We start from the raw sequence: 22,965 nt of genomic DNA, 5'->3' as shown, positions 1-22,965 counted from the left end.
GTTAATAATGAAGACATGAATTAAGAAAATGTGATTATAGATATGTACAGTATAATGGCGCATGTGCGGAGTTTAGGTGATGGTAGAATTGCATGAACTGTCGAGATAAAGAGCATTAGACAGAATCATTATAGGTTTGCTTTGTATGATTAATTAACGAGCAAACTATAATCGATATTCGGTATTGGTGATGTGTGTCTGGCGTGCTTCTTACTGTATGAGCGTGAATGTTGAATAAAATGATGCGTTTCATCCGATGGAATAGACCAAAAATGCCTGGTAAATGCTGCTTTAATGCCTCCTGACTGGTCGATGACTTTAGTTTCATGCCGTTTGAAACAATCAAACATGAACTGGAAAAACTCCGATAAAAATCCACGATACTGAAATTTCATCGTCTCCAGTCGAGATAATGCGATATCTGTTTCATTTCGATGACAAAAGTAATTATCTCTCACTCTTCTTTAATTCATCTCTAATCAATGCTCTGTTTGAATGATATTTTGCAGCTAATTGATGCGTTCACTTCCTCGATATTCATACCAGTATAATCAGTATAAAAATACAAGACTACATACAAAGGCATCTCAAGTTCGAAGGTACATTCCTTGTTTCATTTCTTTATAGAATAGTAGTGACGTCATTGCGTACTACTTCATCAATATTGGTTATTCAAAATGACAATTACGATTGTGAATTTTGGCGTTGTTTTTCGAGGTGTCGATAAACTTTCAAGTTGGTTTTCTTGTACTTGAGCTCATGAAATGATAGCTTTGATTTACTAACATCTATCATCGTAATTGATAGTGAATAGATGGATTTCTATTACGCGTTATTCTTATCTAAGACTTACCCATTATTTACTCGAGTAATGTCGGTTAAGGGGGTTGCTCCGCGGGCCATTTCTATAATGACCAACTCAATAAATCAATGTATATATGTATTACTTATGAATGAATCAATTTATTGTTAGGTAATGTTTATAGGGCAGGTATGACAGCACCGATGTTGATAACCAGATATGCGAGAGGGTCGCAGAAAGTGCATATTTTATGCCGTAGGTTTTTTTTTGTCATGTGGGAATGAGGATAAACTAAGAATCTCAAAAATCAATCTTCTTCATATGCTGGTCAGGGCTGCATTTGTCCTCTGTTAGTGTTACATTACGGACACCAAACGCTGAGATTTTGAAACAGTGAAAATTTAGCTTAAAAATCACTATTGTATGAAGCTAGTGTAAGCAATGGTAGAACATTGAAATGATGGAACATTCATATCAACCTGCATTAGATTCTGATGAAGGCGTGGATGTAAAATGACAGGGGTGGCTTCCATTTTAAAACCTCTTGCAGAGAACACTGAACATATAACGTAGACTATGCCAGGGTACCTTGGATTTATTTTGAAATCACTGAAGCACTTTCATATTGTCGAGAAGCTAAATCTATTCATCTGAAAAATGGAGGATTTAAGGGTCAGATTAGGATTCATACCTCCTGAACTGTAAGGTTACGACCATATTGAAACCTGGTAGTAAACAGATCATTACTGTCAGGCGTTGATCAAGAGAAGCGTATTCTTTGATGTGAGGTGAATACTGATCAGAAATCATCGGATGATCAAAGATTTCCTGACTCTGCTGCCGTTAATCTACGTGCGGGCAGAAAAATCCTATCTTTCTCCGTTGACATTTTCGATTCCAATTTTGCTACGTCGATGTTCATGTTATATTAGCGAGATGAGCATTCGATGAAACCGAAATCAATTTTCTAAACTGATTTCTTTCTCTCCCAATACGACGAGAATGGAATCTATTTTCGCAACTTCGACAAGAATTAGATCTTGTGTTTGGCCAATTAGAAACTTGAATTGCTTTCCAGAAATGACTTGACAATACATTACTAATGATGCATGTATAATAACCACACATCACAGTGAGTTTCTACATTCTATCATGGACTCTAAAACTAATTTGTGTCCATGATTCTAGAATATACTGCAAACCAGGCATTGATAGTGTTCCATTCCACAATCCAGGGATGGATCCTGAGGGTGAATTGTTCAGCTTTCCCCCTAAAAAGTTTTACTAGCGTTGCTAGATTTTCCCCAAAATGTTCTGTGGAAAGTGTTGGGAGAACTTTGCGCCTCTTTCTCCGTAGACACCAAAATCTATAGTATTCTATTCTCATTTCTACATCAGATGAGCGCGGAACAAAATCGTTTTGCTTGTAATTTTTAGCCGCTGCTCTTAAAAAGATCCTGGAATCATAAAGTTACTTAACAGAGTTAAATCATCAAATAGATTGAAACACAGATAATTATAGATATTAGTTTAGCGTGTAGTAGTAATAATGAAGCATGTATTCTATGTATGATGAATCTCTTGCTCTCGTCCAGTGATCAATTATTGAACGTATCGAATTTTCTCCACACTTTCGCATCGCGCTTCAACAGTGATATCGTCAGTGACGTGTTTAAAGGTCAGCTGACCGCACTGCTGCCTAGCAACATGCTGTCACATTGATGGTTATTGGTTTGATACCCCGGTAGTTGCTGGGACTGTATATTTGAACGCCCTCCTATGCGAATAATTAACTGAACATGTAATGAACGAATAATTTTACTTTCAATATCATAACATTCAGACTAAAGACTAATCTAAAACCTTTTTCATTTTCTTAGAACTTGAGGCCAATCGGTTAAAGATATCAGATATAAGTCGATTTATTGTGCACTTATCCTTACCTGTACATAGGCACATGAATACATGCTCTATTTTCCAAGCTGTCAAATTATGACGAATCAGGGGTGAATCAAATGATTCTTTTACAGAGCTTGTAACACATTTAAAGGCAGGTTTGATTATCATTAAGGCATATTTGGATCCTGCGGTTAAGGTTTTGCCATTGGAAATTCGATGATGGGTTTGATGCATTTTACAGTTTTTCCAATTAGAAAACTTAAGAGTATCCCAACAAAGAAATGCAGTTTATAACTTTCCATACATCAAGTCAGTTAAAAAGTAAAGAGTTAATACAGAAGAGGGTAACTGAAATCATTTGAGGGTCTTCTACAAGTCTGACCTGACCCCGTGGATCAGTAAACTATGTATTCACATTGAATGTATTTTTATGGAAACGTATTCAGATTGAATGTATTTCTATGTAAATGCGATGTAGTTTTTTTCCTTGTTCGACGGAAATGCTTTCACACTGATTCCACATCTCCAGTTATCAGCCATTTGGTTTCAGCTTCATTCACTATGACTCCGTTGGGAACGCTAGCTTTCTGCTTCACCACGTTGAAGATGTCTGTCTTTCTTTGTGTGTCACGCCGATGAAAGGAATGTCTAAACGCCATAATACGTCTACAGTTCGACGGAGACTGAGTAAGATTTCAGTAGAATTTGAAATTTTATTTTGGCTAGTTGCCAAGGCAACTTGAGATGGCAAATGTTTGAAGGGAATATTGGGCTAATATTTGTCTGACTGACACGAAGATCGGCGAAATCAGTCGTAATTTCAAAACAGCGGTTTTGCGTTTGACGTGAAATTTTGATGAAAATGTCTAAACCCTTTAGAGTGATGAGTTAGACTTATGACTATTCTATTATATCAGAAATACGTCTACGAGAAAGAAATTGATGATAAGGAGCTGTCACTTAAACTTGTTCAGGATGCTACGACTGTTGTTACAAGTAAATTGCAAATGTAAGCATCTTATGAATTTGATATGGCTTCGTTGTGCGTATGCGCAATTATACAGGAGACTCAAGTTGGATCCTATCGGAGATAATGGGTTAACTTAATATTATATATAACATCTTACTCTGATATCACTCAAGGCGGACAAATTTCATGGTCTACTGTATATGACTGTTATGAAATAGGGGTTTTGCAGAGTTTAATAGTCAAAATCTATAATATATTTTATAATTATCTATCTCCAAAGCTGTTAATTACTAAATAAATACAGTCATCTCTTCTCATAAGGTGTATAACTTGACTATGGTATTTTTACAGATAATTATAAGACTTATTTTGACTATCAAACAACGTAAAACCCCCATTTTATAACATCTATATTTAAAATCTTGAGCTGATGGAAGGCAGTGAGTCCCCTGAACTAATTCGAAATTCGAAAATTGTTGCCACTATCAAATCCGGGACCAGAATGTTACGAAGTGATTAGAACAAATTAGTCGTGTTGTTTCTTTGCCGTGTATTTAGTTGTGATGACCACTGCTGGCTTTCTGTAATACACAACTCATGAGGTTTGTTTCTATTATCGCCAATTAGAAGCTGTATTCCCTGCGAGCTTTGTGACGTCGGAAAAGAATCGCGCAAAATGACGACTGACTCGGGCGACACAAGGCTTCGTACTCGATTGCTATGAGTAGCACGTACGTAGCTTATTGTTGCCAATGATGACGAGTTGCCAAGTTTCGCTCACAAATGAATAAAGAATCAAGAACGTCAAGATTGACTTCATCAGAGTCATGTCTGATCTGCAACAACGCGCTTCACTCCTACTCTTACACATGGCTGCCAAGAAAAAAACATTGGCAACCTTTAACATCGGCCAATCGCCTTGAAAATAGAGGATTCGTTATTACTTTTTGAGCCTGTAATGGACTGCTTACGATTTCAGGAAGTTTTTGCTTTTTTTACTTATTACGGATGATCGCTCCCGAGTCGTAATTAACAATTGTATTCATTGAATATCCAAACCGGAAAACTTTGATCAAACGTAAAATGTTTCTCTATCTGGCCATGACCAAAGCATGATTTATACGTATAGCCGGGAAATGATTTCCTGGAAAATTGCTTTGCACCGAGACTGAGAGTCTGAAACGTGCAAACTGCGTGACACCAGAAAACACTGACGTCAAACTGATGGCAATGTCAAGGAAAACAGTATTTCATTTCAAGGTATTGACGATATTCATCGGAGTCCGGTAAAACTTTCCAATGTTAAGGTTTGTAATGATGTCAAAAATTTATGGCGAATGATGAAATTGATGGACAGGTGAATTCAGTTCATGGAAATCATATGTTCGTAATCATGTCCAAACTGAAATTGATGCCAAAATTGAATGATGAAATCAATGAATAGGTGAACATGAGAGAAATCCCAACAATAATTCAACCCAAGATGTCAAGTTCTTGAGTAAAAGTGTATTTGAGCAATGTTTTGGCTATAGACCAATAGCCCTCATCAGGTGTACCTATAATGAATAGGTGACTGTAGATTGAATTAATCCAGTAGAGTTTAAAGATGAACATGTATACAGTGTTATATCGATAGAAACAATCAGTGAAGACAATGTTTTATAAGTATTCCACAATCGATGGTGTCGTAAGAAATCAATACCGGTAATGATTTTTGCCTTCAGGGTTTTCACAGGGTTTACAATCAATAACTGTTACTCAGTTTACATACAGCATGTCAAACTTCTGCCCGGGGGAACCCTTCCGCATTGGACCCTTTAATATATCGTCAGAAGCATTTTAAATTTCAATCAGTAAAAAAGTCCAGAAGGTATTGTGAATATCTGTAGCCATCTATAATGGGTGGTTTTTCCATACACTTATTTCAGCTTTTACCTTTTTATATCAAATGTCTTTTAACTTGAGCATAATGATGAGGGGTGTAATAGATATTAGCTAGAAAGATGAAATGATTTCAGAATTGATTTCTCACTCGTTGAAAGGCAATCAATAGAAATGTATTTGAACACTTTGCACTTGTTAAATGAAATGCTTTGAAAAATAACAGTTATGAAAATTATGGATTTTTCAGCCTTTCTCGATGATGCTGAGAAGCTGTAATATCACGTTGTTTTTAAACCGTCTTGTCATGTATTGTTTTACAGGAGTAATCAGTGAAATGCCAGTATTATCATATCTCACTACTGACAGTGTGCGCGCCGCGCGGGGCCTTGCTGAGATCTCGTCAAAGTTACCATCATACTATTGAAAGGGCTTGTTATCGGAGAACTCGCGTTCGCTTCGTCAAATTTCATCATTTCTACGATATTTAAGGGCGGGAATATTTCATCGTGTAGTTACTGGCTTGATATCGCAGATTACGCGCAGTCACTTGTGCGGATGCTCTCTACGTCTTTAAGACGTCCTGTGATTTTCTACTTTCAGACGTTCACACGGAATAACCTTTACATCGACTGTATAATTTTTGAAGAATAGTTCTACGACGACATGGCATCTTTTATCGCTAAGCAAATGGTCGGAAATCAGCTGAAATCAGTAAAAGGTAAGGCATTTTTGTGTGAGCTGTGCCAGTATTTGATTGGAGCTTCTGATTATATCGGATTTCATTAAGCCTCTTATTCATAGTTTGAACAATCTTATTTTATTGTCCAGAAGATTATTTCTTTAATTCTTTGCACTGATAAATTGACAGATGGATAGAAACTAATGGGTTTTATCGACTGAATTTCTATTTTTACATCAAACATACACGAATACAACGCAAAAATCTGCATGAAGCAGAAATCGGAGCCGCGGAAACTCAAATAAAGTAGTTTACTGTATTGAATAATTGGATCTATTGAGGAGTTATTCTTTTAGTCGTTGGTGACAAAAGACCTCTGAAAATTTGAAAGATAGTTATAGATTCTAGACTTTAGTTACTTATTGATATATTGTTAAAAAAAACCGTCGAAAGGCATTCAGCCAAAGAAGAATGTGTATTGAATATCGAACGCGTATTAATGCTGTTACTAGGCAATATTTTATGTTTTGTCAGCTCTTTATAAGTCAAAGCTTGGCGACTTTATTGAAATTAATCACCGTTTATTGTTAGCTTTTCATTAAACGTCAAGTTGCACTATGAAACATTAGTGACTGAATAAACGTAGATTGGAAATCTGACACGGTCTCTCTCTCTCTCTCTCTCTCTCTCTCTCTCTCTCTCTCTCGCTCGTCGGTGAAATCCGTCTGCCGAGATGTAGAGCACACTTTACAATCAACGACTACTAGCACCTGATAGTTTTCACTTTCACAGCTTTGATTTTGTACCAGTTTCATGGCGAGGAAACTGAAATCCAAATCAATTCCAACCCGATTATATCCAGTTATTCAATTAGAATTTTCGAACACCGCATAATTTTCAAAATGCGAAATTGTTTTATGGCATCGTTCATTTTGTACGCATGCAATTTGAAATTTTCAGCCCCTTTGTAGACAAAATAAGCCATTATTTCAACCATTATGCACTAATTGTCCGTCCTTTAACGCGTACTAGATGAATGGCCCCTATGATTATTTTGTAGGTCTACTTAAATTTCCACATAGAATTCTTCATCAAAAAACAATCCTCAAAAAGATTTCGATGGTTTCATTGCTTTCATTTGTATATGATTAATGTATGGCTCGTATTCGGTATTCGACGACGAGGATTTTCTATCTATAAATCTGTAACGTTGGATAATCATTTTCTGCGGAATCCTGTCAAGCTTTTGATCCGATCTCTGCGGCTTGATAAATCACACGACGACTGAAACCGTAACAGTTGAAATATATGAATATAAAGCTATGTCAGTAAATCCTGAGACAGACTACGCGAAATTCGTCGGCAAATCGATTTTCCTGCCGAGGGACGCGATGAGAATTTTCTAATCGGCGAATCAATTTGCACGTGCTAGGTATTATAGCCAAACTTGTCCGGCGTATCACTTCTACTGAATAAATTCGGCAAAAAGATAAGACATTTGATCGTGCAATCTTTCTCTCCCCCCCCCCCATGGATTCACTTTAGAAATAATATGTAGAATCGCACAATAATAACAAAAAAATAATAAGTTTGAAAATGTTTCCTTGAGCTTGTGTAGTTTATTCTATATTTCGACTATATCTTTGTAGTCATATTCCGTAAGATGACCATTTGGATATAGTTGAAATGTCGTCGAATAAACTACACCAGCTCAAAGGACATATTCAGACTTTATATTACTTTTTCCGATATTATGATGGGATTCTCGCACATTATCGTTATGACATGGATATAGTTTTTATCGCTTTAGAAATCTCGGTGTCCCAAATTCAATTTTGGATGAGATATATAGCGAATGTTTGGCCGAAGAAATTTGCCTTGGCTGCGTTCACACTAAGTTATTAGTGAACGCTCAGTCCGTTCTAAATTAAAACAGACTAAATTTAAACCTTTCTAAATATCATAGTGTGAAGATGGCTCACATCGGTTCGTTCCAGGTATGGACACATTTAGAACGGTCTAACTAGTGGTAATGTGAATGCAGCTAACTCTAGTCTATCACAAGCTTTATGTGTCTCGTACTGGGACAGCTCTTCGCCACACTCACTCACTGCTGTTCGTGCTGCATTCCCTTCGATCCGAGCAATTGACGAATTTTGTTGCGGATACATAACATTAGAGCAGCTATTACCATGGTAACAGCATCATCTAATCAGCGATGTTGGTCCATGGCAAACACAATTTTGCCATCAAGTTTGGTGCCTCAACTTTTTTTTGCAAGCGTACATTCCTGTAAACCTACAGCATGGTCGGTGTATCGAACCATGCAAATCAATGCGGCTTGTCTGGCGTATTTTATAGGATAAGCTTTTTTTACCTTAACGATATATAGCAGTTTCCTGTCTCGTTCAAGAATTCATGGATCCAAAACCATTTCGCTCAAATAGCACAATCAGTTAACGTGAAGACAAATAGTAATTTGCAGGTTAACTAAAATTGTTTATAGTTCAAGCTTAGTGGCTTCATCAGGGAATGACTCATTTATCTGATGAAACTGCACGTGAAAGCTTAAACTTAGTTAACCTATAAAAATTTTGTTAACCTTTTAAGTACTACTGAATTGACACCAGTTTAACACAGCTCCTCCATAACTCTCATAAAATTGCATAACAATTTATTAGCACATTTCATTAATCCATTTGTTTCAACATTAATTGGTGACTTTCTTTATTTTTATTTACAGAAGGTGAGTTGAAGTCCTGAAAGTCGAATGGTCTGTATTATACATTTATCTATTTGATGTATTAGTGTTACAATGCTTTATAGGTCAGCTGAAATTTAGTTAAATTAGAATTCATTCATTTTTTTATTAGATTAAGTTTTTTTCGTCACATTGTGTTTGAAAACCTGTTCGTTTTTCTAGTATAAAAGTATCCACAATCCTTGATGATACCGAATGCTGCCTCATATATGACATACGCCCATTAGTCAGAAATATGGTAGTTTTATAGTAAACTGGTCAACTAGTCACACCCCTCAACTCGTTAGAGCCAGAATGCAATTATAATCAATCAAATTTTCTGTAATCGTATGGTTAGTGTAAAGCTATTTTCATGTAAGTTATGATATGATGCTTTTTAGCAGTTTGAGATATTGTGTGAGGACTGGACTGAATAATCTGGACCCAGTTTTATAGTTCAGGGTTAAGTCTGGCTCTCTGTGTTAACCCGATGTAGAATAGATAAAACGAGATGGATAGTACTTTATGGTTTAACTCGTTTATTTGAAGTACGAACTTTCACTACTGATGTATTGTAGCTTCATCAGGTGAATGAGTGTTGAAGCTACAATACGTTAGTAGCAAAAGTTTGTGCATCAAATATACAAGTTAACCTTTAAAGTATTTATCATCCGTCTCACTTTATCTATTCTACTTACGTTGAAATTTGTTCACTTTCAATGTTTTATCTCCATTGTCAAATTCTACCCGAAAACTGTGTAACCGGGGCCTGGTTGTTAATGGTTTCCAATGGGAAACTTTTTTCTATTCTCATAATCAGTCTTTAATGGAAATTGTATAACACAGAACCTAAACTAGGCCGACAAAATGCATGTCATTATTCTATATGATTTACCAGTAGACAATTCTAGAAGTATGAAATATTTCAAAAAGATCCAAATCTTTTGTTAGAATATGATATTAGAAAAATCGTTTTTGTTTATCTTTTGCAATATAAGCCATGTATATATTAAGCAAGCGGGCTACATTATAGTATGACTGGGTTTGGTTGGAATATTCACTGGTTAATAGTGCCTCGTACAAGTCAGCCATTAGCTTGCCATGTACGAGGCACTGTGCTGGGATGTTACAAGTTTTCACTCAAAATATCTATCATATTGCTATGGTAACGTGGAGCATTCCACACGAAATCAGACACGATGTTAACGCGAGATCGGGTTCGGGTTTTGTCAAATATTTGGTCGGGTTGTGTAAGTGCCACCGGCGCCATTCACCAATCATTTTGATGACTGAAAAAAATTGCCACACGGCGAACGCACACAGACATCATCACCTTCATCGCTCAAAACATAACCAGATTTATCAAGTTTCAGGGCGCAGGTTAGAAAAAATATAGAATTTCTACGCCGCTGGTCGTGACGCAACTAGTCTGGTTTTCATTCTATAGCCTAAAACTGCTAGTATTTAGGTTTTTTCATCAATTTTTCCAACTAAGCTCTACTTATGCTAAATATTCGAGATGAGAATGGTTTTTCAACGCCATCCTCGTTCTATTTTAAGTGCAGCTTGTCGGTTTAAATCATTTGTCAAAGTCTCGCTCTATAATTACTCGGTTATTGTATCGGCCATTGTATAATTAGAAAGCTGCTTCTGTCATCACGGACAGCTTCTATTTATCGAACCTTTAGATCAGATTATATTTTCATAACTATGTTTAGAACTATTCGAATATTTTCCAGTTTAATCTCTGACACTAGCGTGGCGTTATAGTGTTCAAACTAATGGAGGTACTTTCCATTATATATCATTTATGGAAATTCCCACCGCGAAACTTCAAACGAATGCCATTTCCTGCTTTTAATGTTGAAATTAGTACATTTTCCGGAGCGAGCGGCTATTGAAAGGGTTTTTCAAACGATTTTAGTTTCTTGTAGCAAATCATCAATCGCTTTTTTAAAATCTCACTCGCAGGTTGTTCGTAGATCTCTCGTTCGAACGTCTGCGACGTCGGTTTTAATTAGTTAAACGACTAATCGTTAATCGATAGAAACACAACCCAAACGAAAACTACTGAGTTTATTCACTCGCGGTGACTCGCTGGAGACATGGATTTAATAAGCGGAGGTGAATACATTAAAACATGCGTTATCAGTTACTAATCAAATTGCATGGAAAATGTTTCGTATTGTTTTTCTGCGTTCGTTCGAGACGCTGGTCGTGTTTAAGAAAAGCGTAGACATCAGCACATCGAATATAACCGATCAATACTGATTAAATAGCGTCGTCAAAAATTCGAGAAACGCTCTAAAGCCCAATGCACACGACACTGGGAAACAGAAAACAGAAACATGTTTCCAAGCATTTCCTTGTGTCGTGTGTGTTTATGATATACAGGAAACTTGGTTCCGGAAACAACGTTTCAGACATCAAACGTTTTTGTGTTTCTGTATTTCCATGTTTCCCCGCATCATGTGCATCTATGAGAAACATGATTCCTAGAAACAATGTTTCTGAGATGAAACGTGTTTGTTTCTGTGTTTCCTATTTGCCATGCATCGTGTGCGTTGGGCCTTAGAAAGCTTGATTTATGTAGTTTATATTTAAATCAAAGCCTGATTTCAACTTGTATCTAACAGCGGGGATCTCGTAATGGCTTTGATTCTGAAACAAATATTGAAACAGTTTAATCCGTGCTAAAAAGCATTTTGCAGTAACTGGTTTCGTTGATTTTTCAAGTCTAGATGTCTTTTTAAGAATGATTATTCGTTAGTTTTTTTCTCAAACATTTATTCGCAAACTTTCTTATTAAAGTTTTATTCTAATTTCTCTCTTGTTTATACATCTACAGCGAGACGTGCATTGCTACTATTGTTCCTTACAATTTTTGCATAAATCTTTATCATCTTATTTTTACATGCTTTCTCTCTCTCACTCTCGCTCTCTCAATCTCTCCTCTATTCGGAAGCTTTTAACGATCTGCGATGCATGTACGCGCCTACGCTATATCAATATCAGTTTTGATGACTGCTATTTTATTGTTTGTTCAGAACAATCCATACGATAAGTATCTGATATAAGTTACTGCCGAATGGAAGCAAACGTCGCTGAAAATCTTATTACGATCGACACAATTTCTGTATCATATTCCATTCGTTCGGATTCATCTTTCTTTCCTCCATCCGTCATTTTTTTTATTACATATTTCAGCGCCGCTGCTAAGAGCGTAGTTAACAATATTAACGACACGTTTTAACATTCTCCTCCATTTCATATACATTATGCATGTGCAGCTTTAAATCGGCTTATCACTGAATGGTAGGAACCGTCGTCGGTCTGTGAGGCATTAATTACATACACAGTCTACAACTAGAAAATATTCATACCACAAAGTTTGACATTTAGATATCTATTTTTCTCCTTCGGTTTTTCCATCCGATCTTATGTACTGTACTTGTGTCAAATTACTTCCGAGTGCCCTCAAACTTAACCGTGCTTCGACGATCCGAATTTTAGATGAAGGCATTCTACCTTCTTTCCCAGCGCAGCGAAACAACTCAAAGTGCCGTGATAAGAAACCAACTCGGGAAATATAAACTAACCTTTTGTTAATATAATCGTATTCATGTTTAAACCAACCTCCCACGGCAGCAGGGATTCGAACCTGATGGCATCGCAAGACGAACCGTGCCAATCTCGATGCCATCGGGTTCGAATCCCTGCCGGAGGAGGATGGTTTAAACTTGCCGTGTATCGTTACTGGGTATTATCCCTATTATACTCATATTTCTACTGCCTAATACGGGTCGATCCTGTGAGTGATCCTGCGAGCGCCGCAGACGTTTTTGCTAAGAAGATGTTTTCCGATGTCATTTGCACCTGCCTTCGATCTCGTATATCTTTTACTATAAAAGCTGCTCCCATCATATAAAAGCTATTAGTCGAACGTATAAAGGGATTCTCGGCGGCAATTTGCGTTAACACTATCTCGAAAGTGTAACTGATGTGTAATGCCTAAAATCCATTGGCTAATGGGTAATTATCAAGTGTGGAAAATCTTTCAAAGCGGATCTAAATTGGGACACGAGAAGCATGAAATTTCAGTATATCTTGGAAAAATTTGAGCTGAATTTTCAGTTTCGATGTACGAAAGTCTGGCGGAGATCAACCAGTAATGAGGAGCCGTATTCGCACGGTTTGGCCGCGTGCGTGAAAACTCTTCGCTCCATTATTATCACAGTCGTTAAAGACTCTCTCGTGCGAACACGGGAGGGAGTTCCATATGCTTCGTTACGTGGGCGAAAAAAAATCTCATATTATGCAAGACAATCATTTTGGACGCAGCGAAAGAAAATTGACTCGGAGGTATAGATGTTAAGACAATGATGTTGCGGATATTGAATGCAGTCGTTCTTGATTGAATCACGACTAGAAATTATGAATCCGTACAACATTTGTCTTCGGGGCCCCGTGTTAGACTTATCCAGAAAAAAAATATTCTTAACGATAATACGCAATTTTCAAACCATATTCAGATTCACATCTTCAACTTTGAAATTTTGAGTATTTATTTGCATTTCTATTTACGTATCAAGGATTGTGGTTACTTTGAATGCCGTTTTAAGTCGTTATCTCTAGTAAAAGAAGTTCATGAGTCTGAAGAAGAATGTGCTCTGAATTCCTGATATTTGCCTGGACTATCAGTTATATATCATTATTATGAACGTTTCCTTCGGTAGAAGAAGGAAATGAATACAGAAATGTGAATCTGAGATGCAGGTAACATGAAGAAACTCTCGCTCAAATTCACTGATTCTAAGGTTATGCGCCATATCCTTCCGCACACATAAACTTCTTTACTAGACATCTGACATTTGATTCTTAGCTCTAATTTTTTATATATATATATATATATATATATATAGTTATCCTTTCACGGAAACTAATCAATTTCGATTAGTTTTTTTTCCACGCAAACAACAGCGAAAAGTGTGCGTTCATTAATAATATACTTTTTTGATTGAAAGCATGGATTTAATTTGATTTGGTGGGAACATTTTGCTAATGGCATTATTTTCCTTATTTTTGCCTGTTGTGTGTTCTGTCATCTGCATGGATCTTTTCAACTGGTAAGTATTACATCCAGGTATTCATTCAACTGTACAATATTCAATAATTAGTGCTATTACCTGCCAATATAGGTGACTGCTCGCGGATTATTCAATTAACCGAGCATTAGACCCCATAAGCTAATGAATGCATGGCATTAAAGAAATAATACTGCATCTCAAAGTTCGTAACAAATCCAAAACTTTTATTATTCAACGCATTTTAAGTTCGAATTCTGTTCGTTTCTTACTTTAAGATATTTATTTCGTATATTTTGTTCATGTTGATTATTATTATCTTATGAAACGGTGATATTTGTCTGTCTGACATCGTATCGCTTGCGTCTGCTGTTATACTCAACAACAACAACAACGCATTGATTTTCATTGGAAACTGATTATATATTTAGATCCGATCGATTGTTACTCGCTGTTGCTTTCGCTTACAAACGGATTTAGGGCAAAAAAACATCAATTTTTCATTTGCGAATTCGTTCGAACGGAAATATCTTCACCTGCGTAAATCGGCATTCGAGAAAAGTAGCCATTACGCTCGATGCTGTGTCAGTCAGTCAAAAACCGGCCGTCGATGTCACTTCGCTTAATGTGTAATGGTCATGTTTAGCCATTAATCATGATACTGTTTCTGTCATCCTATTGCTGGCTGCATTACTGCGTAATCAATGCAGTTTTTACTATGGTCTATGCGTGTGACACATGCCACGACGTTGTAATCGCGATCAGACGAAATGTTATGCAAATTCGTCGTTAAAATAGTAGCGCCCGCATATATAATTCGTGAATGATCTATGAAATGATGTTGTCATCTAGCCGGCATGCGCCGTGATTTCATCGATGAAAATATCGAATATATATCCGATAGTGATATTCTAAATGCACGTTAAGGGTCGGTCATTATCATCCTAACAAGAATTTGGTGTAGTATTTACAAACATTGTAGTTAAATGTGCTTGTAGCCTCAATGTATGTAACTCACATGTTTATACATATAAATATATGAATATACGTATATGGATATATATATATTATCAACTAATGCTACCTATTTATGTATGACCTGAAAATGAAAACATTCATGTTTTCTATCCAGGTAATTAGTTGGTATTTTGCGAAGCGATATTTTGGCATACTGTATACGTGTGGCATGGACGCTTTGTCGTTACGGTTTACCTGAGAATGATTGTGTTCGTGACTGTATTCAATTTCCTTCAGCAGGAAGCGAAAAATGACCTTTACTTCTGTGTGCGGCACAGCCAGTATTGAGTTGTGTATTCAATTTAGAGTTTGTAATGGAATATCCATTAGGCACGTGGAGACAAACTCAGCGAGACGCTGACACAGCGTTTAAGATGCTTCGCTACCAGTAAATGTGATTTTGCAAAAAAGATATTTCGTTTCTGGAGCATCGAGCGAGCAAGAAACTTCGCCACTCCGGGGTGCTTACTCTGACAACGATGACGTCTGATGATTTGGCATCGTGCAACTCGCAACAAAAACAATTGATTTTATGTCTACTTTTACTTACCATATAAGTTTTATGTTAATCATAATTGTCTTAATCGGAAATGAATTCAATTTAGATAATGAAATACGTAAGTAAGCATAGATAATAGTGCTAATTGATGCCATTGTGTACAAATATGCGGTTCGCAGTTTGTCATTTGTTTTTCATCGATCGAGTTTGTTTTTTCTTGTTGCAGCTGCGGGTGCTGGAGGAAACGAAGAGGGTGATGGAGAAAACAAGGAGGCTGAAGAGGATCCAGAGGTTGCTGAAGCGCGTCGAGAGGCTGAAGAGCGAAGGAAAGAAAAACACAGAAAGATGGAAGAAGAGCGAGAGACGATGAGACAAGAAATTAGAGACAAGGTCGGTTTTGATTTGATGGCGCTGGTTCTATCAGTAACTGATTAAAGAATATCTTTGTTTAAAAAGAATTCCTACTCAAGGCGCCACTGACCAGAAAAATCTAGAGAAAAATAAGCGAAAACTCGAATGATTTAACAAATTTTGTCAGCAGGTTAAGAATGTGTTTAGAATACATTAAAAAAAACGATGATACGTAGCATGGAAACGCCATCTTGAAATCACACCCAATATCGGCGTAACTAAAGTGGGTTTACTAAGGGCTGAATCACTTGCTCTGTAATCGCGATATTCTGGCAAATTCGGTACCGCACAAGTACAGTACTTCGTAAGCCCAGAATCTCGTTGTTCTATACAGATGGAATTTATGTGCACTTGTTATGAGTAGATAAGACGAAGGCACTTTATATTCTAAATGACTCGGCTCAGACTCCAGGTAGATATTTCTGATTGTTTTTTTTTTAGTATGGTATTAAAAAAAGGGAAGAACCGAAGCCCGAAGAAGACGATCCGGGAAGAATAGGTCGTAAAAAGAAATCACCGGCAGAATTGGCCGCCGAAGCAGCAGCAGCTGAAGAGGCAGAAGATGACTTTGCCAGTAAATTCTCTAATATATGTTGTTGCATGGGCTTTGTATAGATACTTAGCAGTCGGAATCGACTACGACAGAAAAACTGTGTCTACACACTGAAGATTTACTTGAAAAAAAAACTTCAGTTTGTTCTCTTAGTCTTGCAAATTTCCATGAAAATATCATCAAAGCGAAAGTGAAGACAGACAAGTTTCTGTGAATCCAGGCACGCCGATATTCAGTTACCCTGCACTGCAGTTACTTTGAAATTACTTATACGGTAGATTTTCATGGATATTTGTCAAAACCTGTGTGTCAGTAGATCTAGAACATTGACGCGGTCAATCTTTTGTCAGATGAGTTTGAATTCTCTCAATTCCGGATTCCATATGGTCAGTGAACACATAAATTGCTGGATTACGACTGATTTCATGTGATAAATGTATTATCTACTTATGAATATTCATACGTGTTCTATGCACTAATGCCTAGAATTTCAGAGATGTTGCCAGTGCCGCTTTATGTATGGAGTGTTTATATGCCTGCTTTACCTCTACGGCAGATCAATCATATTCAATGTACAAATTACGAATGTTTTGTGCCAATCGATCGATCGCGGCGTTAATCAATCACGAGGCTTTCTCTATATTCCCGAATATTCATTCATATCATACAGAACTGAGAGGATTCATACCTCGAGAGACGCTTAGATTTCTCATATTAATCTCAAACTCAGAAATTCAACTATTCGTCGTTCTAATCATTGACTATTTAATATCGAAACATTTGGAATCGAACAAAAACTTTAGTGACGTGTGTTAATTCTGACAAACTACGACCGATGTGTTTTTTGGGTTTGAATTGTATTTCATTAACACTGCCAACTCTTGAGAGTATTTGCAAAAATGTACATCTCTGCCATACGTGCATTATACGCCTATTTACACTCGGTTACACTGTTACATTCTGTCATTAGTTACTTAAATTTATAATTTAAGTCAAACCTTTTTCATGGCATTCATTGCCATTTCTTCATCCGTATCTTCGGAGTGTACCGTCTATCAGTTTAGTTTTTCTTTCCGAATCAAAAAAGCAACTCTATCCGGGTGTTTTAGTGGATGAATTCACTTCATACTTGTGTGATAACTAGCCCTGTAGCATATTACAAATTATGTTAGTTAGTTTTTGTGTATTACCACCTTAATATTAATCTTTGACATGACATTAATGCACAGGTTTTGCCACTATAAGGGGCTATCCCCGTCATTTCTTGTTTTCAATAGTCTATACCATATTATCATCATATTAAACTATATTTCTCGTCTAATGATATGTTCATCATCTCATAGATATTAATATTATATATATATATATATATATATATATATATATAAATATATATATATATATATATATATATATATATATATATATATATATATATATATATATATATATATATATATATATGTGCATATATACGTGTACATGTACATGTATATAATGATTATGCCTGCGTATATATACAAGTCTACCATCGTACTATACAATATATACTATGTATATGTGTTGTGACATATTAAGATACTGCATTTATGTAAATAGTTGTATTTAAGTTGAGGAGAATTTGCAGAATTCGCAGAGTGGCGACTCGGTGAAATAATTGTAGGCCTACGTTAAACCGAGGGAGATGAAAGGATGGCTGGACACACGTTGAATTAAAACGTGAAGTGCTGTAGGGTTTCGCGTCGCTGAATTGAAATTTAATATCATGTGCCTTGATGTAGCAGTAAATATCGGCTGTAAATACGTAGTAGCACCGCGTGTAAGATTAATTTTCATTCGAATTAATCCACAATGCAGGCATTTGTCCTTTCATCAGACTTTGAACTGCCATCGCTGTCGTCGTCGCGCTGCCCGCACTGCCGGTAAAATTGGTTTGTTAACAAGCCCGTGGTTCCATTGTTCGTAATTAATGACAGTATCAGAATATCAGAAAATATCTCTGAATACATGAGCGAGACATTGCTCCCTTAACTAAAGTTGCTCCCTATTCAGTTGTTGTGTATCTTATCCCTATTGCAGAGCTCCATATCCATTACACGGATTTTGTAACTAATTCGTAGGTCTGATAATTGAATATTTGTTACAGCAATTGATTAAAAAGTGTCATCGCCCGCACTTCCCGTACTAACGTCTGCGAAACACTAAGATGTTCTGCAGCTAAGCAGCTAATCATTATACTGTTTCTTTTTTCTAATCATAGCTTACCGGCTTCTTTAACTCGCTTATTATTCCACGATGTGCTTCTATCTCTTGTGTTTAACTCTTTTATCCAGCGGAGTATTCTTTTCTCTATCCCATAACCGTGCGTTGTTACCTGAATATATTATTGTCCATCGTTTTATTTTTCATGCCATCCACTCAAAATTCTGTCATCTGTTTATGTATATAATCAGTATTAAACTCTTCGCTAAATTAACAGTATTATATCATCACCCGAAAGCATCAGAAATCCAAAAAACTTGACCGTCACATTGACGACATCGATCTGTTTGATCCACCCTAATTAGAATATTGATATTTATTAATCTATAATCCAATCATTGCATGTTATATTATTACATTTGGTTAAAATCCTCGATTAGATTACACGAATGAAAGAATTTCCCCTGTTTTTCAGGCTTTCTTCCTGGGAATGTAAGGGAGATGGCATCAAAAGTGACAGAAATGCCCTCAAAGTTGGCTTCCGAAGTGACAGAGAAGTGTAGCCTACAGTGAAGCTCTTCCTAGAACCTGCCTGTGTCTATTCCATACATCATTGTCCCATCCAGTGCATGGTGGGTCTTGGTGCTGGGCTCCTCTATCTATCTGTCTTTTTCTCTCTCTCATACGTGGAATTATGTACTGTTTTGAATTTACCTTGAATATATATACATTTGAATAAGAATCGCTACAACAGCATGCCTGCCAACGCCCAGCAAGTTTGCAACTTCGCTTTTTAAAAATTACAGTCATATATCATTCATTTATATTTACAATCGAATAGAGAACTCCGGCACGAAATGAGTGAAATTCAAATATATATAGTTTGATAGCATGTTTTCATAACATCAATCTTAATCAAGTTATCTATGTGCACATATCTGTCAAGATGAATATAATCTAGAAAATGTTGACAGTTTTTCCGTTCTAAATCTTAGTAGAATTGTTACTGTAATCGAATGATCAAGAGTTTCTATTCAATTGTGGAAATTTTGCGATTTTTTGCTAGATTTACGGTATATAATCATGTTAAAATGTGTTAATAGAGCGTTTATGTATTGTGAGATTATTTCATTGTTGAACCTTGTTTTCAATGAACTTGAAACCAAATTTACCCACCGGTGTTTGTTAATTTATACATAGAAATATTTTCCATCGCGAACTAAAAACCAGAGGAGCCTAGACAGATTATGCAAATTGTTTCTTCAGTAGTTTTTCCCTATCTGATTTCCGATTATTGTGCATGGTTCCCGCTTTCCGAGTAAATTCTCTTGAATAAATGTGTAAAACCAACATCTAAATGTGTTCTCCTGGTATACAATGTGATTTATCCACAGTGAATCAGAGCTCTCATTCTGTGTTGTGGATACATTCATAAGTAAAGCTTGCATGCAGCCTTGCCCACTAAACAGCTAATCATGTTTCTCTTTAAGGCCATCATTTCAATAAGGATATTCGAGTCTTAAATGTTTCTAAACCTGAACCTTTTAATTTCAAATTTGATGGAGAGTTTAAATTGAGTTTTGTGGAACAGAAATATACCTTCAGCTTAATCTTTTGATTTGTGGGACATTCTCTCCATATTTGGCCGTAACAGGGAAGCGTTTGGTATCCTTTTCCTAAATTCCTACTTATCGATGAATAAATTTGAATATGACATGACAAACAGTGCCTTATTTTAGCATAACATGTACGTATGTTTTATAACTAGATTCTGAAATTGATAATGATTGTATGTATGCAAGTATTGTGTTTTATTGGGCAAGTGTGTCGTATAATGATCATGAGTGTGCTGCCTTTCGCCAGGAGGAACAATTCAAAATTATGCGAATAATAAAAATGCTTCATCGATTGCACAAATTCAGATCGCAAAAACATTGTAAACGTTGAAACTTACCGAACCTGACACCAGTAGAAAGTATATAGGCCTTCATATATTGATTTAAAAGAAGCAAATGATAGCATTTTACAAATGCAAAACTTACTATTCTTACTATTGGTAGATTTGGTTTTAGGAAACTGCATTCAGATGTTAGTACGTATTATCAAAAATACACTATCATTGATTTTTGACTTCTCGGTAGAGAAACTAAATGGTCGTTTTTTTGTTTGTTTTAATATTCTCAAGTATTAAAAGGCAAGAAAATTGTAAATTGCTTTTCTCCGAAGAGCCATATTCTGCATACATATTGAAGTATTTTCTTCTTCAACGTTACAAATTTTCTCAACTATTCACTTAGTGAGAGATGACTTCTCGTCGGTGTTATTAGTATAGTTCATTATTCTAGCGAATCGAGTTTCAAATAATTCATTTTCCTGATGACGATCAATCAGTATTCGCAGATAGGAAAAACCTCCTCCAGGAATACTTGAACTCGTACATATCTTAAATCTTGGAGTTTTTAACTCCGAGCTGATGAACATAATATCTCTCTACTGTATATTATACAGCCACGAAAAGAGAATAAATAGAAATCAATTATTTACATCTAGTAAATGATTATAATGTATTATTATTAATCAAGGTAGTATATATATATATATATATATATATATATATATATATATCTATATATCTATATATATATATATATATATATATATATATATATATATATATATATATATATATATATATATCTCTATATATATATATATATAGAGATATAGAGATATATATAGAGATATAAGCTATGTGATCTTATGATAATGATATAAATACGTTTAAATTATAGTAATCATATTTAATGAATTGTGAATGGAATATAAATCTATTTGCCTATGTTATAAAATACATGTATATGTGTGTATTATATTTCTCGATGATATGAGTTGTAGAATTATGTAACATGATTTATTACTGTTATTAATATTGATTGATTATTGATATGATATGTTGAATTTACGATTAATTCTTGGGAATTGAAGGCTTATTCGGGGTTATGAGATAATGGAATCTCCCTTGGCGGTGATGTGAATTTCGTTAATCGCAGAATATTAATTACAAATACATTCCTTGAGTATGCATGAGTGTAGGGCGCACAACTGAACATGAAAAGTGGTAAATGATGTAAACATTATTAACCAGGTTCATAATTCAAAAACACACCTGGATCTTGTTGTTCAGGGAGCATTAAAAAAACTGGATGCAATTTTTTACACTTTCGACCTGATCCTTTGTAAATAATTCTCCTGAAGTTCTGTGAAATTTTATATCGAAGAATTGTACGTTAACGGAAATTTTGAGATTTGCTCCCCTTTAACCGATCGATGTCCTGTGTCAAGTTCCCCTAAGCTTATGTCTGTGTGCAGTGGGGGTCGGTAACAAATTGTTTGATGATTGGTGGATATAATGGAAGCAAACTGTTTTCTTTTGAAAATATTTTCTGGCAATGACTATTTCAATTTGCTTCCATTGACGTGGTTTTTGACGAAATTCATTATACATTTCATTATGGATATTTGATCAAATAAGGAATGGTATTGCTATGCAGAATGAGTTATTTTTTGTCTTTTTTTGATCATGTATATTAAGTTTAGGTTAAAACGCACAGGTTCTTAGCATTAGAAACCAGTTATAAAACACCACTATATCTAAACTATATTGATTCATGTTATGTTACAGAACGTTTTGCCTCGTAGGATATTAGGGCATTCATATCTGTGTTTCTGATCAAAAGTCCGAGTAGTAAAAAGCAATACATTTTGAAGTCTAGTAGTAAGAGTTTTCGTGGATTTCTGCTATTGTCTAACTGCCCTAGTGTTCGATACAGGTGTGGTATATTTCGTGTAAATTATAAGCAAAAAATTAATCGTTGTAACATAAAAAAAAAAACAGTTTGAATACTTGTTATAACAAAATCTACGTTCCCAACAAAACCAGCTCTCAATTTCTGTGATCTAAGTCTTCTTTAGATTTGATTGAATTAAATCTGTATTTTTTCTTCATTGACACACACTTATATGATACATGAATATTATAGAAAACGATAGATTGTCTATTATCTTTGTTAGATAAATTCCTGTGCAAAAAGTGTAGAACATTTCTCTATTATCTGCATTTCATTGCGCATGTATCATGCAATCCTGTATATAGCACAGGGTATATTAACTGTTACCTGTATAAATAGTATTGTAATAACCAATTTATGATGGATATTTTGAGTGT

General features: G+C 35.6%; 1 protein-coding gene across 10 annotated transcripts in view; it reads left to right on the top strand.

The window, feature by feature from the left end:
• The window catches only part of LOC141900437 (complexin-like), a 28,982-nt gene extending 7,664 nt beyond the window's left edge, over positions 1 to 21,318 (top strand). For 4 of the 10 annotated variants that reach the window (XM_074787333.1, XM_074787338.1, XM_074787339.1 and 1 more), the window contains exons 2-6: positions 6,156 to 6,273; positions 14,103 to 14,117; positions 15,801 to 15,964; positions 16,427 to 16,559; positions 19,216 to 21,318. In XM_074787333.1, coding sequence (XP_074643434.1) covers positions 6,219 to 6,273; positions 14,103 to 14,117; positions 15,801 to 15,964; positions 16,427 to 16,559; positions 19,216 to 19,313 — 465 coding nt within the window. In that variant the 5' untranslated portion in view covers positions 6,156 to 6,218 and the 3' untranslated portion in view covers positions 19,314 to 21,318. Of the gene's footprint in view, positions 1 to 529; positions 600 to 3,144; positions 3,389 to 4,784; positions 4,932 to 6,155; positions 6,274 to 11,021; positions 11,099 to 14,102; positions 14,118 to 15,800; positions 15,965 to 16,426; positions 17,855 to 19,215 lie in introns of those variants that run through there. The other 6 variants (XM_074787336.1, XM_074787335.1, XM_074787337.1 and 3 more) reach the window with 6 other exon arrangements.
• The last annotated feature ends 1,647 nt before the right edge of the window (positions 21,319 to 22,965 follow it).

The sequence above is a fragment of the Tubulanus polymorphus genome, chromosome 2 (assembly GCF_964204645.1).
Source record: "Tubulanus polymorphus chromosome 2, tnTubPoly1.2, whole genome shotgun sequence".
Classification (NCBI taxonomy): domain Eukaryota; kingdom Metazoa; phylum Nemertea; class Palaeonemertea; order Tubulaniformes; family Tubulanidae; genus Tubulanus; species Tubulanus polymorphus.
Note: the sequence above shows the minus strand (reverse complement) of the source record. Positions and strands in the feature narration are given on the sequence as shown.